Source organism: Hemitrygon akajei, chromosome 8, assembly GCF_048418815.1.
Source record: "Hemitrygon akajei chromosome 8, sHemAka1.3, whole genome shotgun sequence".
NCBI lineage: Eukaryota > Metazoa > Chordata > Chondrichthyes > Myliobatiformes > Dasyatidae > Hemitrygon > Hemitrygon akajei.
Genome location: NC_133131.1, coordinates 50,599,790 through 50,617,221, shown reverse-complemented (window position 1 = coordinate 50,617,221; position 17,432 = coordinate 50,599,790). Strand labels below are relative to the sequence as shown.

The 17,432-nt window shown below is 40.6% G+C and overlaps 1 protein-coding gene across 5 annotated transcripts in view; it reads right to left on the bottom strand.

Annotated features, from left to right (window-relative positions):
- Positions 1-2,018: 2,018 nt before the first annotated feature.
- The window catches only part of zzef1 (zinc finger, ZZ-type with EF hand domain 1), a 264,244-nt gene continuing 248,830 nt past the window's right edge, over positions 2,019-17,432 (bottom strand). For all 5 annotated transcript variants that reach the window (XM_073053829.1, XM_073053832.1, XM_073053830.1 and 2 more), the window contains 2 exons: positions 13,757-13,828; positions 2,019-3,838 (listed from right to left, as the gene is read on the bottom strand). In XM_073053829.1, coding sequence (XP_072909930.1) covers positions 3,737-3,838; positions 13,757-13,828 — 174 coding nt within the window. In that variant the 3' untranslated portion in view covers positions 2,019-3,736. The remainder of the gene's footprint in view (positions 3,839-13,756; positions 13,829-17,432) is intronic.

Below are 17,432 nucleotides of genomic sequence, written 5' to 3'. Positions count from 1 at the left end.
ATCATTACTTTCAACTTCCAAGAGCGAATGTCACTGATTACACTGCTTACTCTCCCTCACTCCAGGGGCTTAACCTACAAAAGTATGCCTGGTATTTTAGGGCAGGCAATTGGAGTGCTGGATAGCAGCCAAGACTTTACTGTTTTAAAAATACATCTTTCTAGATAATCTCAGTTTTAAACAGAAGACCTTTGCCAACACAATAGCTTTTATGACATACCCATTTTCTATCCCTCTTCCATATGATTTCTAAATGGACAATGAACCCAGGAAAACTTCACTTTATGATTTTTATTTTAATTTATTTAATATACATATATACTTACTGTAATTGATTTTTTTCCTATATTATCATCCATTTTATTGTACTGCTGCCACAAAGTCAACAGATTTCACAACACATGCCGGTGTTATTAAACCTGATTCTGATGGGGAAGAGTTCAGTCCGAACAAAAACAAGTAGGAGAAGGGGAACAGATCTAATAATTAAAAAATCACTCGAGTTTTGCAAAGGAAAACAAAAGACTGGTGTGTCCTCAGAAATATTCCAGATTAAAGTGGGGGAAGCTATCAAATCCTGACCAGCAGGCCAAGAGTCACCAAGCAAAATGTGGAAAGCACAATAATTGCTGGGGGAACTCAGCAGGTAAGGCAATTTCTGTAGAGGAAAATAGACATCCGACGTTTCGGGTCAAGTGCCTGACAGGCCTGTTGTGTTGCTGCAGATTCCAGCACCTGCTGTCTTTTGTGTTACTGGGACTTCATTAAGCCTTCACAAAAGGAGGTTCCATCTCAATGACACACACAAAATGCTGGTAGAACACAGCAGGCTAGGCAGCATCTGTAGGGAGAAGCGATGTCGACGTTTCAGGATGAAGGGTCTTGGCCTGAAACATCGACATCGGTTCTCCCTATAGATGCTGCGTAGCCTGCTGTGTTCTACCAGCAGTTTGTGTGTGTTGTTGTTTGAATTTCCAGCATCTGCAGATTTCCTCGTGTTCCATCTCAATGAACTGCAGAGCACTTGCCCGAGTGGAGAGGCAGATTACTCCTGAGCTGTCATCAACTACCGTAGATTCCGGATTTTAAGCCGCTACTTTTTTCCCACATTTTGAACTGCTTTGAACTTTGCGGCCTTTAATACGGAGCGGCTAATGCATTATTTTTTTTCATGCCGCCTCGTAAACATTTTGCCTTGTAACAGTAGACCAATAAAATTGATGAGTAGTTCACAGAGGTCCAATGAAATTGTACGATAAATCAAGCGCACTTTCACAATTAAATTATTGTAAATCAGTCATTTGTACTCACCCTCATCAACATGGAAAACACTCGAAGAAAAGCATTGTGCTGCCTTTATGGCAGTTATTTAGTTTATAATATTTTCGCTTAGTAATTCATTTTCTAGTTAAAGTTAGAAGAGTTTTAACTATATTTGTTTTCTGTACTACATCGCGGGATGCTATGACGTCACACCCGGTTTCGCCGCGTCTTGTGGGATACCGGTTTGCGATAAACGGAAAGGAGGGGGGGAGCGGCAGAGCCAAAACGCTGCTTTTAAGTTAAAGGCGATCAATAACTTTTCCTGGTAGGCTGCAGTATATATACATTTTTACCAGTCGTTAGGAGATATTGGAATGTTGTTCAGTAAAGAAGTATACGCAACGTATATTTAAAAGTAGCCGCGTTACGGGCACGGTTCGAAAAAAAGCATTTGCAATATGTATTTGTTTTTGTTACCATATGGATTTAATTAAAAGTTAAAAAATCCTCACGTGTAATATCTTTCTGTGTAAATATCTCATATTACAACGTGGGACACCTGCGGCCGAAAATCCGGTGCGGCCTTTACAAGTAAAAAATTGATTTTATTTCTAAAATTAGAGCCAGCGGCTTTTAATCAGGTGCGCTCTGTAGTCCGGAATCTACGGTATGTCCAGGGTTGAATACAATCTGTAGAAACTCCATTCCCAACCTAACAGCAGAACGTGCTGAAATACTGAGGAATTTAAACCATGAACTTTTAAAGAAGAGATTTTATTAATTATTGTGCACTTTAAAAGTATCATACATTTGAGTTAATTCACTCACTGGACTCTGAGGTTTTGAAAGAATAACAGGTAAAAGTTGGGAAAATACATATAACTTCAAGTGATGTGAACAGCTAGAGAAGGTGACTAACAGACAGGTCTAAAATCCAGTACAGAGGCTATTTATTCCATTCTTTTTGTCCCACATTGCTGAGAATTCCTGCTTCTTTCAAATGTTGTCGCCTTCCTGTATCTTAACGTCACCTGTTCACCATTCAATAAACCTCTGATAAATTCTGCTCCACCACTTTTAACTTGGCATCTTCATCGCCCCTCAATACCCCATGGGCTGAATGTACTTCAACAGATTCCTCCTGTTCAATTCAATCCTGCAGATGCCATCAATAAAAGTTGTCCTTTGTTGGCTGCAATCATTGGATGGGTCAGAATATTCATTTTTGACTTTGTGTTGCTGAAGCCTAAACCTGTCATGCCTTTATCAACAGCCCATATCCCAAATTCCAACTTCCTTTTTATTTCCATTTTAACCCTTTCCTTTACTCTGTTTTCCCTATAATAAAACTCCTCACTTCGGAATGTTATTGCAATTCCTCTAAGACACAACACAGTCCCAGTGTCTCGTACCTCAAGCTCTCTTCAAATTTTCATGTAAAAAGTCAAATTAATTGCACATTTCATAGTTTCTATTTTATTGAACATTACCAAGTTGGCATATTATTTAAAAGAGCTCAGCATATATTACAACTGAGAGAATATTTTAAATGTCCATTATTTTCAACTGATTAATTAATACCCGCATCACATAATATCAACAGCATTATACATTCAAAATTCTATGCAGCATTGGAGTAGGGGGCAGATCACAGGAGGAAGAAGATGGGAGCAAAGAACATTTTTCTTGCTTCAAAATCAGTACAAAGTTAGAAATGGCATTATATGCTCTAACTAACTTAAATAAAAATATGTTCCAATAATTGGATGTAAAATATACATCCTCTGTGACAGACAGCAGATGTCAGGAAGATTTTCTTTGTCTGGAAGGCTTTCAGATTGGGAGAGACAAGAGTGGAGAACAGTCAGGGACTTGAGCACTTGTTAAGATGTAATACAGACTATGTGAATGCACAGGAGAATTCATGGCCTTTCAAGGTCACAATTTATCCTCTGTCACTCTTTCAAATGAAGTAAACACAAGCTGGTCAAGATTTCTATTTCAGTACACAAAAAAGTTTACCTTTGTAAACCTTCTTACTATGTAATATCCAACCTACCAAAAGCAAAATCAACAATTTTGGTGATCAATTCCACACAAATATTCAACTGTAGGGAACCTGTTAATAGGATTAAGGGCAGTGGTGGACAGGAGGAGCTGTCTGCTGAGCTCTTACAGTGGAACAATTTGATAGAAATATTTGCAACAGAAACTGATGACCAACAGAAGATCCTGTACTGTGAAGGTGGTGGGTAAAACAAATCTGAGTTGGATTTTTTATGAATGTGGAATCCAAGGAATTTGAGGAGCTCTCAAAAGAGTCTTGTCACAGTGCAGAGGAGAAAAGAAAGATAGTGAGGGAAAAATAGGTGGATTAAATCTTTAAAAAAGTGCAGGTTTAAGTACATCTGACAGTCAGTGCTGTATGATGTAATTCGTCATAGTTCTATTGGCTTTGTGGTCAGGAACTTCATTAAGCAGGCTTGGTTTGGGATGTTGCCTGTTCACTCAGGAGTATGGTGGCTTTATTCTGATGGTTAATGGCGAGACTGATAGCAGCAACATTCTTCAGTCCCTGTAAGACAACCAAACATTTTTAAGTTGGGAGTACTTTAGTGATGGAAACAATTTCACAGATGCATCCATAGCTTAGCATCTGGCAACAGAACACAAAATCTAAACCTGTATGCATATAGGCAAAGAGCTGTGAACCTTTGGGTAAAGTAAATGGAGAATGCAGTCAATAAATTCAGTCCATACTTACTTCTCATCAAATCATGAAAAGACATCATTTGATCACGATTAGATGTCTGCATCAGTGTAGCTCATCAAGCAGCAGTAAATCAAAGCAACTGGACTTGCTGTGTTGTCTAGAAGCCACTCATCCGAGAGGCTTCTTCAGTTCTGATCAATGATGGGTAGTTTTCTGGCTTTTAAACTCTGAATTGTTTAAAGGTATAGCAATCACATGAGGGTTGTTAAGAGTCATAGAGGTAATGAGAGGGTCATTAGCTGCATTGTAAGTGGCTGACAGGCGGTGTCATACCCCACCCCCTCTGTTCAGGGATGGGTTTTCCAGTTTGACAAAGATGGCTTCTTTAACCCCTCTTTCAAACACCTGTCCTCCCTGTCCAAAACGTGCACATTGTTATCATCAAAGGAGTGTCTCTTGTTCTTTAGGTGTATACAGCTGAGTCTTGACCTGAGGTGTTAGCCCTCCATTTGTGAAGTGGTTTTGTCTTATTGATATACAGATCTGTGCAGTTCTCATTGCATTGGACAGCATATACGATATTGCTCTGTTTATGTCTGGGTGTAGGATCCTTGGGGTGGACGAGCTTCTGTCCGAGTGTGTTTGTAGGTTTGAAAAACTCAGGGATTTGGTGTTTGTTGAAAATCCTTCTGAGTTTCTCTGAAACTCCAGCTACATATGGAATGACTGCTTTTCCATCTATTTTGCTCCTTACTTTCTGCTGTTGGGTTTTTGTTGCTGTTGATCACAAGGCCCAGTCAGGGAAGCTGCAAGCTTTCAAGGCTTCTCTCAAATACCTGCAATCCTTGTCTTTAGCTGTAAAGTTGGTGGACACAGTCTTGGCTCGGTGATGTAGTATTCTAATAACCCCCAACTTGTGTTCTAATGGGTGAGGAGAGTCAAACTGTAGGTACTGATCTATGTGGGTTGTAAACTTCAATATCTAAATATCCATTTTCTTTGATAAGTACTGCAGAGTCTAAAATGGCCAGTCCATTGTTCTTGACATCTTCTCATGTAAATTTAATGTTATTATCCACAGAGTTGTGAATAATGTTTACACAGTTTACAAGCCAGAAAACCACCCAACATGGATCAGAACTGAAGAAGCCTCTCAGATGAGTGGTGAAACGCCTTCTAGACAACACAGCAAGTCCAGTTGCCTTGATTTACTACTGCTTGATGTACAATGACCTGGATGACTGAGAACCTTCATAGACATCATCTACTGCTTCTTAATAAGAACTAACTAGATTTTAATAGTTACTCCTTTGACTAGCAAGTATTTTGGGTTGTGCTCAATTTCTTACAGATGTTGTAGAAACACCCATCTTTGTGTTTTGCTTTCTAGTGCAATCTGTTCCACTGAATGGACTGTTCCGATCTGAATCACTGAGTGACTAGCTTCATGCAGAGTACTGTGGAAATTGTGCCCCGAGACATTTTTGACACAATGTGGGCGTTCAACTTTATCTAACATCAAGGCTATCATTGAATTTAACAGCCTTTAAAGATCTAACATAAGAACTAAGCAAATAAGACATTACATTTGAGAGCATTTAAAAACAAAAAATATTAAAAACTTAAGCAAGATAATGAAAAGAAAAATTGCTTTTCTTCCCCATTCACTCTATCCATGACACACCATCTTACGCCAGAAACTGGTGGGGAAACAGTGCTTGCTGGGTCTCAGCTCCTCCCTCTGCAATTGGATACTGGACTTCTTAACAGTAAGGTCACAGTTAGTCTGTTGGGCAGCAATGTCTCTAGTCCCATTATGCTGAGCACCGGTGCTCACCAAGGCTGTGTGCTCAGCCTGTGATCCATGACTGTGTCGCAGGACCCATCTAAAACCGTGTCATGTTTGTGGATGAATCAACAGTGGCCAGCCTCATCAACAATGGAGGCTGCGGAGCAGCCGGTGGATTGGTGTGAGAACAACAACCTTAGCCTGAGTGTGGAGAAGACCAAGGATATCATTGTGGACTTTGGTTAGGTGCAGATGAAACACAGTCTTCTGCAAATACATGGCATCTCTGAAGAGAGAGTTAAGTGCACCAAGTTCCTGGGAGTTCACATCATGGATGACCTCACCTGGTCCCTTAATATTACCTCCCTGAACAAGGAGGCACAACAGCCTCTCCACTTCCCAAGGAGATTGAGGCAAACAAGGCTTCCCCCACCCCCATCTTAACTGCATTTTACAGGAGCATCACTGAGAGCTTCCTGACAAGTTGCATTTCCATCTGGTATGGAAGCAGCCAAGCATCGGACCAGAAGTCCCTACAAAGGACTGAGAGAATGGCAGAGAGGATCATAGGGGTCTCCCTACCATCCATTAGGGACATTTATCAGGAGCACTGCGTACCCAGGGCCCTTAGTATTGTCAACGATCCCACCCATCCATCCAGCATCCTCTTTGACTTTCTACCATCAGGTAGGAGACTCCGATGCATAAAAACGAGAACAGTCACGATGAGAAACAGTTTCTTCCTCCAGGCCATTAGGCTTCTGAACACCCTGCCGCATCGTATTCAAAGTGTCACTGGTTAATCTGCTCCATACCTTACAATATTTAATGTATGCACTTTAGTTTGTTATTTAGGTGTGATTCATCTGTAGATTTTATCCTACCTTGATAAGATATTGTGTTATGTGTACTACTGTGCTTTACACCCAGGTTATTTATGTTATATACCTGTATATGTATATAGTTAAATGACAATAGACTTGACTATCTACTGTTCTAGAATCTATACTGAAACAAGGCTGATCAACTCCATGCGCCGTTCACGACGGATCTTGTGACTGGTGAGGTTCCATGAATCTTCAGTTAAATCCTGCACCTACAGCCTGGGCACAGATGTGTGGCTCACTGTGGCTTGAATCGCTGGATGGCAGCAGTGTCCTCTGGACACTGGCTGCAGCCAGCAAGATGTGGCCCAACAGATAAATCTTGACATCCAAGTATTACTCGGGAAATAGAGAGCTTTTTAGAAATCTGATGGAGGGAGATACCAATGAATTGTCTGCAATTAATTAAAATGACGAAAAAAATCAGTTAAGTATATCTCAAAATGTTCTGAAGCTGACCGCATCACATTTGTTTCAAGCACAATTGCACTCAGAAGTTAACTCTTCTGTTTGTTGAACAACTAAATTAGTAATTCATTGGTAAAGCAATATTAAATCTTCTTGAGATGGTTGAAGCCAAATGGAATTGAGCACTTATGAGAAAACTGAATCATAAAGGAAATGATCTGTTTGATCAGTGCATTTATTTTCTTATACCTGTTGAACTATCAACCTACAGCAAGTTACCCTATGGATGGAAATTACATTTAACAAACCCAATTTAAACAAGTGAACATGGTTACAGTAGTTCAGTCTCTTGCAGTTATCTTGATATCATTTGTTAAATAAAAATATTTAATTACAAGCCCAGTGAATTTACTGCAAAATCAATGTTCAAAAAGAATTCAGCATTCGTTCAAACACTCAGAACAAACATTGCATTGAAAACAAAGAATGGATGGTAATGTTGGAGTGGGGAAGAGACTAAATAATTTAAACATAGTTTTACATGTGAAGCAGCAGGTACTGACATTCAATACAGAGCAGAAAAGACTGGGCGACTGGTTGAGTAAACAAGCTGCTGCGGGAGTTAATTGTGTCTCAGCATTTACAGCTGAACAGGTTTGATTGAGAACCAGATATTCAGCTGATGCCCACCAGTTTAAGAAAATGCTTTATTTATTTTGTAATTTATAGTAATTTTACGTACTGCTAACACTGAACAAATTTCACATCACAAATGGGAGTGATAATAAACTTGTTCTGTTGTTAGATGATTAAAACTTTCTTCCATCCTTAATCTATAATTTTGGATAAAAATGTACTTTTACTTTAGAGGATAAAAACAAGTAGTTACTAGAAGTCCAAAATATCAACAAACACTAGAAATACTCAGCAGGTCAGGCAACATCTGTGGAAAGAGGAACTGTTGATGTTAATTGTCCTAAAAAAATTTCACTTCACTTCTCTCTACACAGATGCTGCCTGACGTGCTGAACATCTCAGGAGAGAGCTTTCTAGTTATATTTTAGATTCCAGTTCCTTCCAATATTCTCTTCCATTTCTGCTATTTCATTCTCTCCGATTGACTCTGCCTGATAATTTAAATTCAATGCTTCCTCAAAGAAAAGGGATATGCTTCAAAAGTTCTAAGGAAAAGTTATTATCAAAGTATATATATGTCACCACATACAACCCTGAAATTCTTTTTCTTGTGGGCATACTTAGCAAATCTATAGAATAGTAACTGTAAACAGGATCAATGGCCAACAAACTGCAAATGGAAATAGAAATAAATAGCAATAAATGTGCATGAAATAACAAGATAGAGAGTCCTCAAAGTGAGACTATCGGTTGTGGGAACATCAGAAACAGAATGAATGTATTTATCCCCTTTTGTTCAAAAGCCTAATGGTTCAGGGGTAGTAACTGTTCTTGAATCTGAGACTTCCGTACCTTCTACTTGATGGCAGCACTGAGAAAAGAGCATGGCCTGGCAGACGTAGAAAAAATGCCTGCTTTTCCATGGCAACATTTCATGTCTATGTGCTTAATGGTTGGGAGGGTTTTACCCGTGATATACTGGGCCAAATCTATTACATTTTGTAGGATTTTTCACTCAAAGGCATTGGTGTTCCCATGCCAGGCCATAGCGCAGCCGGTCAGCACACTTTCCACCACACATCTATAGAAGTTTGCCAAGGATTTTGATGACATCCTGAATCTTTGCAGACTCCCGATGAAGTAGAGGTTCTGTCATGCTTTCTTTGCAATAATATTTACAAGATGGGTCCAGGACAGGTCCACTAAGATGGTGACATCCAGGAATTTAAAGCTACTACCTTGGACCCTCTGATGATTACTGGGTCTCCTGAAGTCTACAATCAGTTCTTTGGTCTTACTGACATTGAGTGAGAGGTTGTTGTTATTATACTACCTGGCCAAGTGTTCAATCTCCCTCCTGTATGCTGATTCATCATCACTTTGATACAGCCCATAACAGTAATGTCATCAGCAAACTTGTATATGGTGTTGGAGTTGTCCTTAGCCACATAGTCATAGGTGTAAAGTGAGTTTCCTCCATAGATATTTCCACCACTTGCCAATCTTCATTCCCCAAAGATGAGTACAACTCCCTCTCTGTTAGGACTCTGTGTACTGCTTTAAAAACCCCTTCCTGCACGCACGTAACAAAGGAAATCCAAGGTAATAACCACGTTCCTGGCAGATTGCATTTGTTTCTATACCTGCATCTGCTGCAAACCAATAACAATCTGCAGCAATTCCAAAACAAAATGGAATCCTGAGTTTTGCAGAAGCAGGTCATAATCTTGCAAATTCCACGCAGGTTGACACATACACTTTGTAGCATAGATATCCATTCAAACATCTGAGAGAAACTTCCATTTGCTTTACTATCATCTAGTAGCGCTTGCACTGCCTGTGATGAAGTGCTTTGAGAGGTTGGTCATGACGTACATCAACTCCTTCCAGAGGAGTGACCTGGATTTGCTCCATTTTGCCTCCGTCTCAACAGGCCACAGCAGATGCCATTGGCCATTCATTCAGCTCAAACTCCCAGACAAGGAAGATTGTACTGTATATCAGAACACTCTTCACTGACTACAGCTCAGCATTCAATGCTATTACACACTCAAAACAGATCACTTAGCTCCAAGACTTGTGTCTCAATACCTCCCTCTGGATTCTCAATATTCTCACCCTGTCAATAACATTTCCTCCATCATCACCATCAGCACAGGTACACTAAAAGACTGACTGCTTAACCCCCTGCTCTACTCACTTGATACCTATGATTGTGTGGCTAAGTACAGTTCAAATACCAAATTAAGTTTACTGATGATACTAATGTTGTTGGCTGAATCAAAGACTGTGATGAACCAGCATATAGGAGGGAAATCAAAAACCTGGTTGAACGATGATACAACAACTCTGACTTAAAGTCAGTGAAACCAAAGGCTACAAGATTACCGGGTCGGGAGGAAGAAGCTGTAGATCCATGACCAGTCCTCATTAGGGGATTGAATGTGGAGAAAGTCAATTACGTTCAATTCCCTAGCATTATCATATCAAAGGATCTGTCCAGGAACCAGGACATAAATGTATTAAGAAAGCACTTCAGCATCTCTGCTTTCTTATACATGTGCAGATTCTCATGCTTTGACAAACTTCCATAGATACCCAAACAAAAATCCATGGATGACACAGGAGTTTCACAGTCTGCTGATGGCTAGATCTGTGGCATTCAAGACCAGCCTTCCGGAACTATACAAGGAGTCCAGGTACGACTTACGGAAGGCTATTTTAGGAGTGAAAAACAACTCCGATTGAAGTTGGATTTGGAATTGGATGCACGTCAGCACCGGCAGGCTTTACAAGCCATTACTTCCTATAAAGCAAAAGCTTACATCATGAAAGGCTGTGAAGCGTCACTCCCAGGTGAGCTCAATGACCTTTATGCACACTTTGAAAGGGAGAACAAAACTACACCTGTGTGAATCCCTGCAGCACCTGGTGACTCTGTAATGTGTCTCAGAGGCTGACGTCAGAACATCTTTCAAGAGGGTGGACTCTTGCCCCAGTGGTTATCTGGTAGGGTATTGAAAACCTATGCCAACCAATTGACAGAAATGTTCAAGAATATCTTCAATCTCACCGAAGTCACAACCATCATACCAATGCCCAAGAGAAGGGTGAACTGTCTCAATGACTACCCTCACAGCTACTGTCATGAAGTGCGTTGAGAGGTTGGTCTTGGCCAGAATTAACTCCTCTCTAAGCAAGGATCTGGATACCTACAATTTGTCTATTGCCTGCCATAGGTCTACAGTGGATACAATCTCTCTGGCCACCCACTCAGCTTTGGATTTCCTGGACACCAATGTCAAGCTGTTTATTGATTATATCTCTGTGTTCAACACAATCATACCCTCAGTTCTAATTTAAAAAACTCCAAATCCTGGGCCTCTGTACTTCCCATTGTAACTGGATCCTTGACTTCCTCATGGAAATAACATCTCCTCCTCGCTGACAATTGATACTGGCACACCTCAAGGACGCGTGGTTAGCCCACTTCTCCACTCCTCTAACCCACAGTTATGTGGCTAGGCACACCTTAACAACCATCTATAAACTTTCCAAAGATAGAACTATTGTTGGCAGAATTTCAGATGGTGATGAGGATGCTTACAGGAGCAAGATCAATCAGCAGGTAGAGTGGTGTCACAACAACATCTTTGCACTCAATGTCAGTAAGACCAAGGAATTGATTGTGGACCAGGAAGTCAAGGGAACACACACCAGTCCTCATTGAGAAATCATCAGAGGAAAGGGTGAGCAGTAACATCTCTGAGGATCTATCCTGAGCCCACCATGTTGATGCAATTACAAAGAAGACAGTGGCTGCATTTCATTAGGAGTTTGAGGAGACTGGGTACGTCACCAAAGACTCTCACAAGTTTCTACAAGTGTAGCTTGGAGAGCATTCTAACTAGTTGCATCACCATCTGGTATGGAGGGGCCACTGCACAGGACCAGAAAAAGCTTCATCATGGGCACTAGCCTCCCCAGCATTAATGACATCTTCGAAAGACGATGGCTCACAAAGGGTGGCATCCATTGTTAAGGTCCCCTACCACCCACGATATGCCCTATTTCTCATTGCTACCATCAAGGAGCTGGTACAGGAGTCTGAAGACACACACTCAATGCTTCAGGAACAGCTTCTTCCCCTCTGTCATCAGATTTCCATATGGACAATGAACACATGAACACTACCTCATGATTTTTTCTCCCTTTCTGCACTACTTACTTATTTTTTTAATATATACCTCTTATTGTAATTTAGTTTTTAAATTATTACCTTTTGCAGTGTACCGTTGCTGCAAAACAACAAATTTCATGACATATGCCAATGATATTGAACCTAATTCTGATTGATACACAGTGGAGAGTATATTGACTGGCTGCATCAGTGAAACAACACTGCCCAGGATCGGAAAAACCTAGGGGAAGTGGTGGATCCAGCCCAGCCCTCCACTGAGCACATTTATGGGGTGTGCTGCCATCATGGACCCCTCAACAAACCAGGCAATGCTGTCTTCTCACTACCACCATCAGGCAGGAGGTACAGGAACCTTAAGTCTCACTCCACCAGGTTCACAGCTGTTCACAGGTTCACTACAACCACCAGTCTCCTGAACTAGCACCGATAACTTCAATCAACTCAACTCTGAACTGATTCCACAATCTCACTCTACAACTCATATTTTCATTTGCACAATTTGCCTTTTGCACACTAGTTGTTTATGTGTAGTTTTTCATAAACTCTATTGTATTTCTCTACTTTGCCTGTAGGAAAATGAATCTCAAGGTAGTATATGGCTGCATATATATACTTTGAACTTTCCGGTAGGTCCCTCTGTCCTTAGGCACCCTCCTAACCATACACAAATTCACCAAGCTTTGTTATCTAATCCTGCTATTTTAGCTTCAAAAACACTAATTTGATCTTTAGTAGTTTTACATTTAAATATCCCACTCCCATTTATCACACACTGCTTCTCCCTCTAGTGGCCGCTCCATACTTTCCCTGGGTCCTATCTTTAACAACTGACATCAGCCCTCCTCCCTCCCCTTTCAGACCTTAACTCTAGGTCCAACTTCATCCTTTTCCATGACTCCTTTAAAGCTGATTACATTGTGGTCACTGTTCCCAAAGAGTTCCTCCACAGACCTTCTACCACTTGCCCATCCTCTTTCCTTAAGGTAAGGTTGAATACAACTCCCTCCCTAGTAGGAGTTTCTACATACCGCTTTAAAATCCATCCTAGATCCTAAAGGTCTGGGTCCTTTACATTAATGCAATCCCAGTCAATATCGGGGAAGTTATTAACACCCAGTACTACAACATTATTGCTTTTACATCCTATTACTATTTGCCTACATACCTGTTCTCTCAAATCCAGCAGACTATTAGGAAATCTATGATATAAACCCACCACTTCTCTAAGTTCTATCTACATAGCTTCATTTACTGATCCGTCCAGGATATTTTCCAGGTACCACTGCAATGCTCTCCCTAACTCAACAAACTTCAGGAACAGGCCTTTGCATTAAATAATGAGATGACAGGGTGGTGGGATGTGTCTATGCAGAATTAAGAAAGCTGATACTTCAGGAACAAAATGACATCGGTCTGGGGTTGGAGACCACTGAAGTAGAGTTAAGTGCACTGAAGGGTTTTGAATTGATCTCAAAAAGCTGTCCTTGGAACGGTGTGGTCCCTATTCACCAGCTCCTTTCCCACCTGCTGTACCCTTTCTGTACTACACACATCGAACTGAACTGTTAACTTGCTCTGAATGACCAATAGTCTAGACTTGAAAACTTGTCTAATGGAAACTCAAGTCTGACGGTCTCAAATGTATTTGGCACTTGAACCCCCCTCGCTCCACTGAATGTGCATGTCTGATGCTGGAAAGCACAAAGGATGAGCCCACTGGAGTAAGCAGCCTTAAGTCAGAATCTCTATATTAGAAATTAAATATAACAGCTTCAGTGTAACAGGCTGAAGTTTGGGGTTTTACATTCAGCGGTATTTCTCATTCACAAAATGAATACATTCAAGTTACAAGAGGAACTCACCTGTACAACACAGTGGTGGATGTGATCTTCTGTGGTTAAGGCCAAAATGTAGTTGTGCAGCACCCCCAGTTCCTGCATCCAATCAGACAGACTATTAGTCAGTATCACTAAACATCGACATCTATGAAATGGCCAGCCAATCCTTACACAACCTTTATAAAGGGGTTTGATGTGATCGACATGGAGGTGAGGATTCCTCATGGATCAGTCTGATTTGGGGGCTAAAAACATTAGAAAATCATGAATGTATCAGAATTTCAGGATAAACATCTTTTCTCAAATTGACATTAGAACTCAGATCCTGCAGAGGTTGATCAAGCTGAACAGCAAATGTATTTAGAATAAATTAGAAATGATTTCACAACATATGCCAATAATTCTGATTCTGGGAAGCTACATAAAGTTGTCGTGATGGTAGAGAGGTGGGAAGAGACTGAGTGTGAACAGTAAACTGATGGTTTGTTATTGTACTGTAAAGCTCTATGCAATTGTCACAACGATACTCTGCTGTAATCTCTCAACCTTCCAGTTTCTCCTCAGCAGTGGTTCAATTATCCTCCATTAGTAGTAGATGGCTGAATTCAAATTTCACCACTTTGCTTCTTGGTTGACCAATAGGAAGTGGGCAAACAACACAGCATTTGTGCCACAAAAGCTCCAGGCAATAACTCTTTCCAACAAGGCCTTATGTAGATACTTACCCCACAAATTCACCAGTCTTATGGTCACAGATTTGACAGAATCAACTGGCAAAGATTGCCACTGACCAGAAACTCTACTGGACTAGACTAACAGGGTCAGGAGTAGGTTACGGGCTGGGTATGTCACAGTAGGGGTCTTTTTTTTTCTGATGCTGCATGTCTTGGCAAGGCATAAGTGAGGTGTGGACACATTTTGCACTTGTGCAGATGAGTGCAGCATCAGCAACATTCCAGGAACTCAATACCAGCCATTAACCATCCAAAGCATTTATTCTCTCCACCAATATACAAAGACTATATTGTGGACAGGCTACAAAACACACCACAGTTATTTGCCAGGGCTACTCCAACAGCACCTCCCAAACCCACAAGTCTGATTACAAAGAACACTGCTTGCAGATTCCCTTCCAAAGAACCCACCAATCTGACATGAAGATGCATCATCCCGGGACTCTTTATTACAACACTGCTAGACTGCCTTTAGTAAAGAGATAGCAGTTCATCACTAACTTCTCAATGTCGATCGAATGTGTGGATCATACCCACAAATTGAAAAACTTCCCACTTGACAATAGAGGCAAAGTTTCACATTCAACCCCAGTGTATTCCAAAAGCCTTCCAACTAAAGCAGGAGCAGGGTTAGTCCAGGGCAAATAAAGGCAATACAAAACCACATCCATTTTATTCAAACTACGTTTCTACATAAATGGAAACACTGTGTACTTTACAACCAATATCAGCTTTATTACACTTTAAGACACAAATGCAGATGTGTGTCATAAATGGAAAAGGCAAGCTGTTGTTTAGAAAGACACCTGCATGATAAGGACCTCAGTGCACTTGGTTAGAATAGGGAAGGTTTTTAATTCTTTACTAGCGCACTACTGGTGTGATTAGAAAGAGACTTACTTGATCAGAAAACTTCTATCAATTGAAGCCACCTGTTCAATATTTCGCTGTGACTCCTAATAAGCTTACATCTCCTCTGTGGTGAAGGGAGATAAGGTTCTGTTACCCTCAAAACTAATTTGTACAAGATGCTGTGGTTTTCATTTACTTCCTTTGTTCAGAAATTCAGGGGATCTAATCTCTCTATAATAGACATCTTTCCTATTTAAAATGATTTCCTCTTTCCAACTTGATTTTAAATATGTAAATAAACTCAATTGTTGACTTGTACTTGGTGTTGGTCAGAGTACGAGTGTGCTGCTGTATAATTTGCTTATATTATTGAAGTGAATTTGCAAGTATTTCCTTGTCACTGTACCGGTTGGAACACTCCCTGCATTCACAAGCAATGTGTCAGAGTGGGCGGTTTCACACACAAACTCTTCAGGAAAGCAGCAAGGAGCGGCTTTGTGAAGGGAGTACTGACAGATTAGGAGAGGGATTCAGTCATGCTGGGCAGCAAGCGAACTCAGTAGACAACTAAATCCCTTGTCCCTTGTCCCTCAATACCATCATGGCTGATCTTTTGCCTCAGCACCACTTTCACACACCAAACCTTTAACTCCAATCCTCTTACCATCCAAGAATATGTTAATCACAGCCACTGAGCCTCCACAGCCCTCTGAAGATCCAGTACCCAGTGGGTGAAGAAGGGTGAGGTCTTTTACACAGAAAGGACTTTAGGACACTGAATATACACTACCAAGTATGGTAGAAGTGGAAACCGATGAAGTTGAATGAAAAAAATAAATATTTTGGGCAAGTTCAGGGAAATGGACCTCTTTGAAGTAGCTGACTGAGTCAGATCTTGTGTTGAATACTGAAAGATTGAAGGGATTCAATCTTCCATGAGAAATTAATAAGTTACAGTAGAATGCTGGGACTACTGATATACTGTATGTTTGTCACTAGAAGACCTACTTTTTGATCTTTCAGTGTAAAAGCACCAGTGAGCAGAAGGTTTTCAGCACCATTCTGAGACCTGGATGAGATGTGAAACAAGGATCAGGAACTGAGTGTCATATAGATAGGAAAAAAAAATCAACAGATAAGCTGGTGATAGTTAACCTGATTCTGAAAGTAGGACAGACCCACAAAAAGAATATCAGGTCACTAATTAAATGATTAAATCTTTAATTTTTTGCAAGCAGTTAATTGACAGGAAAGTTTAGTGTCAAGGAGAAGGAATTAGCAGAGAGCATTGTTAGCCAATTCTTGTTATCTTCACTGTTACCTCATTTCATGAAGTTTTCCCCAACAGGAGAAAAAAGCCAATGCATTAAACCCACCTAGGTCAGAAATGTGAACTCCCCATTGTTTATTTATCAGTTCACTTAGTCTTACTCAAAAGATTAACAGGCTTTATCTCAACACAATAACTAAACTAAATAAACTGTACATGGTCAACAAATCTGGATATTGACAAGCTGAAATATCAGCAAAAATTGTTGGAGATACTCAGCACGTGTGGAGAATGAACTCAGCAGGGTCAATGTTTCAGGTTCATAACCTTTCACTAGAATTGGAAAAGTGAAAACAGAGACCACATTTTAAAATTGCAGAAAAGGAGGGAGGGTAGAGAGCAGAAGTATCACCCGTGATGGACAGAAAACTAGGAGAATCCAAGTGATACCAAGGACATTGGCTCCTCTTTTCACAGATGATGCCCAGAACTTTAGGAACTGATACTGGACTCTGCACACTGCTTACCGTATGACAGCTGCAGAAAGGGAGGACATCATGTGGGGGGGGTTATCTGCTGAGTCAGTGTGAGTGGAACTCAGAAACAGGAAGAGAGCAATCACTCTGTTGGGAGTACTCTATAGATCACCCAATAGCAACAGAGACATTGAGGCACTTTTTGGAAAGATGGGGCAGAATTTGTTAACTGTGTCCAGGAAGGATTCCTGGCTCAATATGTAGACAAACGAATAGAGGAGAGGCCATACTGGATCTGGTGTTAGGCAATGCACCAGGTCAGGTGTCAGATCTCTCAGTGGGAGAACATTTTGGAGACATTAACCACA